The 9,207-nt window shown below is 38.3% G+C and overlaps 1 protein-coding gene across 2 annotated transcripts; it reads right to left on the bottom strand.

The window, feature by feature from the left end:
- Positions 1-2,374: 2,374 nt before the first annotated feature.
- Positions 2,375-8,634, bottom strand: LOC131768511 (uncharacterized). 2 transcript variants are annotated; one of them, XM_066166011.1, is made up of 6 exons: positions 6,892-8,634; positions 6,340-6,496; positions 5,486-5,681; positions 5,012-5,220; positions 4,476-4,643; positions 2,375-4,249 (listed from the first exon to the last, which is right to left on the bottom strand). In XM_066166011.1, the coding sequence occupies exons 1-6, from the start codon at positions 8,570-8,572 to the stop codon at positions 3,820-3,822; spliced, it is 2,841 nt and encodes a 946-aa protein (XP_066022108.1). In that variant the 5' UTR covers positions 8,573-8,634; the 3' UTR covers positions 2,375-3,819. The 2 variants fall into 2 exon arrangements, with proteins under 2 accessions (XP_066022108.1, XP_058940250.2); XM_059084267.2 differs by having other exon boundaries at positions 5,012-5,223.
- Between the last annotated feature and the right edge of the window lie 573 nt (positions 8,635-9,207).

Genomic DNA, 9,207 nt, shown 5'->3' on the forward strand with positions numbered 1-9,207 from the left:
CCACTTTTTCCAAACCGACAACCAAAAAGCAGTGCTTTTTACAGCGTTTTCGTTGTTTAAGTTGTTTTTCAGCTGCGGTGGCGAAAGAAAGCCTACTTAAAACACCGGCCATTGTTTCGCTTGAAATTTTCAAATGTTCAAATTTTCAAATGTTGTTGTGACATCCAAGGCTCGCATTTGATTGGCTATCTGTGAGTTTCTTTGATTATTGACCAATCAGAATGTCTGATTTGTTTCTTTCTTTGCACTGAATTAACCCTCTTCTGCACTGAATTAACTCTCTTCTGCACTGAATTACCTGAAAACTGCATTTATCTTAACCAATCAGAACTAAGTAATTTTTCCATGTATATTATTAGGCCAAGAACATGAACCGGGACTTATTGGCATCTGTTCGTGTGTACAGATGGCTGAGGGATCTCAGGTTAATTAAGGCCTGGGTGACCCTGTCTTTAACCCATATTTTCACAAAATTTAGAATAACTTAGCTATTTTGCGAGGGATTTTTCTCATACTTGGCAGAAATGTGTATCACTACCATCTCTCTCGGACTGTATTATGGCAGCGTAATATGATACTCTCAACAGCCAAAAACAGTTAATTTAGGCGCCAAATTCGTCGGTTGCTTTCTTGAGCAAATTCCCACCACTAAACACAAGGCAAATCAAAATGCAGTTATCGCTATAAATATTTGAGACGTTTTTCATCGTTTTCCCACTTGGAATGGCTGCCAAAAAAAAGAGAGATGTGCTAGGCAGATTAAATCAAGTTTTGTCTCTGCGAAGCTGCTTCCTCTATCATGGTTTTCGCCCGAAAACATCTTAGCCTTTACCTGGTTCCAACCGCTATCAACGAAAGTAATCCCACAGGTTCCTATTTATTTGGAAAAAAGACAAATTAAAACTGTTTAAGAGGTGGGAATTTTGAAAACTCGCAGTCACGTAATTCAACTTAGTGTCCGCCATTTTGACACGCGAGTCACGCGAGTGTTCAGAAGCAATAATTTAACGGCTGATAGACTACCAAATACTAATTGGAGCAATCTGAGAGGTAATACAGGCAAACTTTGTATACTTTTGATGATATTTAATTCTTTTTCTCGTTTTCTGAGGTCGATTGCATCTCTGTAAAGCCAGGGTTAGAACGCCTTTGACAGTTCTAATAAAACACAATTGCAAATTTGGGCGGTAAGAATAAAGCACGTTTGTAATTTTATCCCAAGTAGTATCATATAACGCATATAACGCATAGAGCACGCTAAGAAAAAAATAAAATCCAATGCTAATGTCTAGTCCATCTGGAGGAGGAGTAATGTTTCTAGTTACTTTGCAGTAATTTGCATGCCAAACAATGAGATCAACAATCTTCACCTTTACTTGTGTTGCAATCTAGCATTTATTTAAGCACACTCTCTATAATATATTTGCCTTCATTTTCCAGTTTCTTAAAAGGAATGCAAGTACTAAATAATCCACTGTAAACTTAATCAATCATACTGAACTTCTTCCAACCAATGGAGAGAATATAATACTGGGAGAAGGATCCTATGGTCGATGCCTTCTGAGACAGTACACACGATTTGATATAAAGGTTGTGGAAAAACAGTCTCTGATGCAGGACACCTAAGAGATAATGAAGGAGGCTCACATTATGCAGGCACTCGCACATAAAAATATCCCAACCATAATAGGTGTGCTGCTTCAAAAGCAGCCCATTTCCTTAATAATGGAGTTTAAAGGGGAAGACAATACATCTGTAACAATAAGCAAACTATTGTCTTGTCAGAAAAACAGTGCAACAATACAGAATGTGGAAAGCTCACTCATAACAAATGACTGGTTCATTATTTCACATGATTTGACAGAAGCCCTTTCACATATTCATACAAAAGGCTTTCTTCACTGTGATTTGAAGGCTAATAACTTTCTTGTGAGTAACAAACATGGCTACATCATCGATTTTGGAAAAGCATGTGACAGCTCCTTTCCTCCTGCAAAGAATTAATGAAGCCAGTGACATTTTTTCCCTTGGTAAAATTCTGTTCAAAGTAGGTGTTAAGCAAAACATTCCACTTTTGGTTTCCATGGCTCAAGAATGTTTGGATGCCAGCCCTGTAAGAAGACCAACGACAACAGGCATTATGGCAACACTGGCTTCCATAATATCTCACTGAATACTATAAGCTTAAGCAGGGGTTTCATGGGCCTGACACTGGGCAAATTGACTGGCTGGGAACATAATTTTTCCTGCATGTTGTGACTGACATAAATCAGAATCAAAACATATTTTGCCTGCTTCCTTGTACATTTCCCATCACCTCAAAATCTTAATGAAACCTCTGCTTAAGAAAGTAATAATTAACACTCTAATCAGGTAAAGTGACCCTAGCCATGTCACGGCAGGAGTCTTTTTATTGGGCTTTGCAAGGTTAAAATTACAATGTATGTGCATGTCTTTGGCAAGTTTATGTGTGCTCTTGGTCTAAACTAATTTTGTACTTCTGCTTTACGAATTGTGAATGAATGTTAGAGGGACATTTTTAATAATGCACAGATAAGGTGCTCTAGGGTCCATCAGGTACAAATTACTTCGTAGGTCATACTCATGTCTATAATTTTACATCGCTGCTAGATAACATACATGTACCGATTTATTTCCCAATTCCTGCCAATTATTGATCTATGAAATTGAATTTAGGCAAGCAACTGGCAGATCAAACTTAAAATTATAAACCAGAGTTTTAACCAGTTAGGCCACCATAGCCTTCTAACAGGAATATTGACTTGGAAGAGCAACAAAAAAAGCAAGAAATACAATTTTAAAGTTTTCCTTTCTGACTTTGTAACAAGGGCAACCTATCCTGCTCTTAAGATGGCACATCTTTTATGAGTAGGGCTGAGAAGATGACACATCTTATACCAGTTTGTGTTTGCTCTTATCACAAAAAAAAAAACCGTGCCCCACTTGGGGCAACAGTAAGCACTGGTAATTAATCATGTCTTATCAACAAAGAGAGAAGACTATGGTCAGAATCATATGCATGTATCAGAACTTTTGTGATGCATTTGAATTAAAAGATACTCCACTGGCGTAGTGGGTAGAATATTTACATTCAAATAGACACATATATCAATTACAAGTCCATCATTGACAATGATTGTTGCAACTATTACCGGTCAAAACTTAAAAACCAAACTGTTGACTATAATTAAAACTGATATAACATGATTTAAAAACCAAAAAAATGCCTCATAAATAACACCATTAACATGCTTTTAATAAATTAGTTGTGTGAAATCATTCCATCTCCATGGAATTTTCATTTCCAAAACAACTATTTCAATTTAAAAAAATTTAATACGAGCACCATGACTGGTCAAAAACTTATCGTTCCTTGCACCGGTAAACCCATGGAAAATTGAAAACGTTTTAAGGTTTAACAGAAGGAATTAAAAAAAAAAAACTTAAGTAGCATGCACATTATTCGCTAATTATTTGCGTTACCCAATATAAAAGCACATATGTACTTAAATCTTCATAAACTCTGATTTCTGATCTTTAATTAACTTTTATAATTTTGACCATTTAACAGAATGACAGCTTATTCTTTCACGCTATACGTTGTGAAAATTTTACGGACTATCAAACTATAGAACTCTGTACTAAATTCCGTTTGTCATTGTATCTTTTTTTTTAATCTATTTTTCCCTTTACTTAATGAGGTTTCATTTCGTGATCTCCCTGCAACTGATAGGATTATTGAAAGCGCTTGTTCCTGAATGTTTACCATTGTGATGCATATGGCCGCGAAACATAAACCTATTTCAAGTGATATTTAATCAAATAAGAAGGATAGCACTGTTCGTCATTAAAAATTACAAAGATCTTTGGTCGATTTTCGTCGTCAACACAAGAATCATACAAATCGCTAGTAGGATTGCTTGGATCTTTTAGAGGCGGTCGACGAAAGTTTCTGCGTCCAAGCTTTGATTCCCCTGTTAACACACTTGCCAGAAACATGTATCTCGTCTTCTCGCCATCATCACTACTGTAGTTATTACTGTAGGAGGCATCCACAGCAAAGTAGCTTCCTTCTCCATACTGTGTCCCGTTCTTCCCTCGCAATCTGTGGTCAAAGTTATGTTTGCAGATTGCATCAACAACATCTGGTGTTGTACCATGGAAAAGCAACTTTTCGATCTCATCGTACCCTGTAAGTGTTAGTTTCCTTTGAATTCGTTCGCGCTTACTAATGGGAAAAGGACAAAGAAAAGGTTAATCGGTAAAAGAGTGTAGTTGTCAAGCGTTTGGTGGCGAAGCGATGTGAACATAATGACCGACTGTGACTCAGGCATAGTCAAACTAGAAGAAAAAACAAGATTATTTCGAATAAAGCCTCAGCACTTCGTGCTTGGGTGGCTGTTCCTACTAAGTTCTGTAAAAATCTTCTAACAAGATAGTGAGTTAAGTCTCACCTTTCGTATCTCTCGCGTAACTCGTCATTCCGAATTTCTTCCACCATCAATATGGAGGCCTTGAGTTCCGGCAATGTTTCGTGAAAACGTTGACTTACAGTTCGGTATTCTTTGCAGTGCTTTCTCAAACGCCTTCGTTCAAAATCCTTAGCCTTGCCCGTATGATACCTAAAACGATTTAAAAATGAGATGTGTTAGATAGAGGAACATCGATAATCACATGCTCCAGTTACAGGGAAATACGTGCTGGCTCTTAACAAAAACTTAGCTTTTTAAGAACTAGTGATGATAGTTTTAACAAAATCCAAATCAAATTTATATTGAAACAAGTACACACGCTCCCTCCCAGATGATAACGAGCACATGATAAGACCTCACACAATGAACGCCCCGATCCCTTCCCATCGAATAACAATTGAGACGACAACAATACAGGGGTTGCTTTATGTCAATCGAGCAGGCCAGGTCCCTTATATTTCTTTCAGATTGCATATCAGTCAGTAGCAATAATCATATCAAAATATGCGGTAACTTACCTATTTGTGTTCTCAGGTGCTGATTTTGAAACAAACAATGGTCTCCTTCTAACTTGTCGCTTGGTAGGGAACTGTGGGTCCGTATTCATTTGGTACATAGGTGTTTCGTAGAATTTGACGATGTAATTGTGAGAACCGTTTCGAAAGGAATAAATACGATCTTTATTCAAATAGGCAGCCTCTATCTTCTCTTGCTTAATCCCAGAAGACTGCTAAAAAAAGTGAAAAGCAAAACACCTTCACTCACGCCAATAGTGTCGCATTCACCAAACCCTATTATGCATTGAGTTATCGATTACGCTCACACACTTAAACAAGAAGCCATTCACCGCACTTTTTGTGTGAAGCACAGGCCCTTGAACATACCACAGAAACAGAAACTTACAGAAGCTTCTAGTTACAGATATTTGTATTGAAAACCTTGCTGGCCCTCATGAATGAAAAGCATTACTAGTTTCCTCCTCTATTGCTTACTTTCGTTTCAGTGTATTTCTTCCAACCATCGTTGTCTTTCCAATACCAAACCCACAATGTGGATGACTTGTTGTTCGGCTCCTGTATGTAAGATGGTGTCGAGCATCGACGGAGCAATAACCGGGTAGAGAGGGGTGAGTGCATGGACATCTCCTCGAAATTAACTGACATCTGCGATGATGGTGTCACAACAACACTACAGAGTAGAAGTAAAGTCATAATGCCTTCCAAAACGATACATTGGGGTGATGATAACTTAATGAGGAATAATCATGTCGGGCCTCTGGTGAAACGATGTTGAAATGATTTCGTGCAATCAGCTTTAGCATATAATCTTACCGTTACTTTGATGAAATTTGTTTTTAGGTAAATGATTTGAACCCAAGAGTAATGACTGATAGTGTATTCTTAACGTCCCGACGAAAGTGGTCTTGAAAGGGATTTTTGTCCTTTCTACAGACTAACATTTCGATAGACTGAGTGAAGGTATTACTGAGAGTCAAGGGCCCACTTAGTTCTCACGATGGCTTTTGCTTTAGTAATCTACAAGAAGTTCTTAATCAGAACTGCGATTCACCGGACAATCAAATTGGACAATCAAATTGGACAATCACACCCAATCATGTAAGGAAACAAAATCAAAAGCATTGTAGTGTGCAATGCTGACAAATTCATGGGCCGAACCTAATAGTGCAAAGCCGTTCAATACTGCTGTTTACCTCTCATCACCATAGCATGCTAATAAACACGGTACACAGTCTTCGCAATGCAAAAACGAAATATCTCACAACTCAACGAAACAGTGCCTCCTTACTGCGATATTTAGGCATTGACTCTTTCCTCTTTTGTCTTACCTTGATGCAGTATCTTTAAGGTTCACTTTAACTTCTAGATTATCCACGTCACAATAAAGCTCTTCCAAAGCCACATTGTCGGAAGAGCCAAAACTTCTCCACAAATAAGAATCTTTCTCTTTGAACTGCCAACAGTAAGGCGTGGACTTGCAACCAGCTGCAGAGGAAAAGTGGAGAAAATAGAGCACTGCATAATTTAAAAGACCAACATGTCAATCGAGAAATTAAACCTATCCACTTGATTAGGGAATTAGCGCACCAACAACTGAGGTACCTCGTCTCCGTCAGCCAGTCAGTTAGTCAGTTGATAAGTTCATTTATTAAATACTAAGTCAGCCAGTGAGTAGGTTGCCACCATGGACCAGGCGGTCATTCATCCTGTCAATCAGCCCGTCAGTCACTCGGCGGTACCGATTTTTTCGTAGATAATTGGTCAGTCGGTTAGTCAGTCAGTTAGTCAGTCACGTCAACTGATCGGTATGTCAGTTCCCACAGTTGGCAGTCAGTTACATATTTTAGCCTCGGCCTACCATTCAACAGCAAGTACGTTACCTTCTAACAAGTTGCTAGTAAAAGCTGTAGCTCTGAGGAGTAACACCAGCATCAGTACCCCAAACAAGAAGCATACCAGTAAAATACTATTCCAACTGTTTGTTAAACTGACGACAGAGTTCGAGATCAAATTGATTTGGTAATATGTAACAGTGCAGCAATTCGAAGAAAGCGAAGAAATCGATGTTAGGCACTTAAAGGCAAGTTTGGTGAGTGCAAGGAAGATCTCCGAGTTAGCATTTCGAACATATTCTAAAATAGCAACCACATTTTCCCAGATTATGCTTGGAACTCTGATGATGTATGCCACAACCAAGTGAAGGAAGTAAGTGAAAGATCGTAACATAAACAAAATAGCTACAGTTTTGATCACCTTTACTATCGCGTTAATAGCCGACGAATGTCCGATCAAACGATCAATTTTGATTTGAATTAGCCTTGATTGGATATTGAGGGCGGTAGATAAAGAACACAGGCATTTCTTGGCCGGAGTAGCAGCACTGTGATAGAAACCATTCCAGAAACTGACGGCTTGCTGAATTGTTCCTCTATATTTGTTCAAGGTCTTTGAGCAAAGAGTATTCAGTGCACCACACAAAATGCAAATTTGCATAATACTAATAAGGTAACATGAAAAGTTAGCTATAGTTGATCCCTTATAAGTTTTCCAGAAGGAAATCAAGAGATTCTCAAAGGAGGCACTCATATGATTCATGAGCATTCTCTTGCCTTTAATAATAAACATCGCTGCAACATACAAGAGCTGGATTGATCTAGTAGAAAGATATCCTAGCATTATCCACACGCACTTGACAACAACAGCCGTCACAACAAACATGACACAAATTTTTATGGCCGCTGTCGCTGCTAAACCAGCGAGTGAATGTTGGCTCAAACGATCGAGTTTATCATGAATAATCTTTGCGTAATTAGTGCAGATGGTTGACACAGTATAAAAATGCCTTTTGGCCTCTTTAACAGCGCTGGAAACCGGCTTGTGATTTAAACTTCTTGTGCCATATTTGATCCAAAAGTACACCATTCTCACTGCTCCATACAAACAAAGCAGCTCGAAAAAACTTCTCCAGTCGATGCTCAAATTCAAGGTCCATCGTGTGGGAATCTCAATAGTAACCGGGCCATTTAAAGCGAATATCATGGAGGACCTTAAGTAATATATGGAAATTCTTGTCGATGCCAAAAGCATTTTCCCGATGGAGAAGAAGACGTACTTAAAAATAGCCCATGCGCTCACCAATATCATGTTAGCGCCTCGCACTACTATCACCACAGCGAAATATATGAGAGAACACATATATCCGCACAACAACCAGAAATAAGATCGAAAATTAAATATGCACTCGACCACAACAATAATCAAGAAAAATATGGCGAGAATTTTTATCATCGCAACTGCCGCGTAACCAGCCAAAGAATGTCCGCTCAAGTGATCCATTTTGTCGAAAATGATCTTTGCTTGATTCCGGACGATGGTACATGAAGAATCAAAGTGCATCTTGGCCCGTTCAAGCGCGTTGGAAGCCTTGTAATGCCAAACATTCTCCGGTTTGTCCGTCTGTTCGACGGTTTCGCGACGTTTTTGTGAGACGCTCTTGACAGGCATCTTGTGTCTAACAATTTGCTTAATGGCAGCGGCAGACTTCCCGTGTCGTTTTAACATTGTTTACTGTTTTGAAAAGACCCTGGTATTGTATTTAAATTTATGACGTTCAAAATTCTATAGTTCTCGAAACATATCACAGGAGTGGCGATTGCGTGATTTTTTCGCGAGAGTGAGGTTCGTTTCAAACATAACATGTCAAGGCGGATAAATGGAGCTAGCGTGATTTAAGAGGAAGTCTTCAAGCTTTTCACTTTATTTTCGTCTGTAGCGTGAAATAAAGATATCCCAAATAATGATTTGGGGCTAAAATGCATCAAAACTGATTTCGAATCAACAAATTTTTAGAAACGGATTTTACTATAAAAATTAATGTTAAAAAACAACGACGTCTCGACCGCTTAAAGGTCATTTTCAAGTTGAAGGATGGAATTCTTCATGCGCTTATATAATCAATTGTAAAATACTAATTAGATACTGACTAAAACTCTAAAACATTTACAGAGAAACAATGCGGGAAATTGCGGCAAGAATAATAGAAAACGCCAAGGCGAAAGAAACATTAAAATTGAATCGATTAGGTAAATATATTTTCATGGATCGAATCACTCTGTTTGTTCAGTTTTGGTTAAATTTCGCGAATAAAACGAATTTTCAAGATCAAACAGTTAAGTCGAAACGTCGTTGTTTTTTTT

Source organism: Pocillopora verrucosa, chromosome 4 (assembly GCF_036669915.1).
Source record: "Pocillopora verrucosa isolate sample1 chromosome 4, ASM3666991v2, whole genome shotgun sequence".
NCBI lineage: Eukaryota > Metazoa > Cnidaria > Anthozoa > Scleractinia > Pocilloporidae > Pocillopora > Pocillopora verrucosa.

Bases quoted from the DNA above. Each gene is read 5' to 3' on its own strand.
- LOC131768511 (XM_059084267.2), bottom strand. From the start codon at position 8,572: ATGTTAAAACGACACGGGAAGTCTGCCGCTGCCATTAAGCAAATTGTT. The intron at 5,224-5,485 runs GTAAGCAATAGA...CACTTTTTTTAG, and splicing joins AGAAATACACTGAAACGAAA to CAGTCTTCTGGGATTAAGCA. The intron at 4,250-4,475 runs GTGAGACTTAAC...TTTTCCCATTAG, and splicing joins TTACGCGAGAGATACGAAAG to TAAGCGCGAACGAATTCAAA.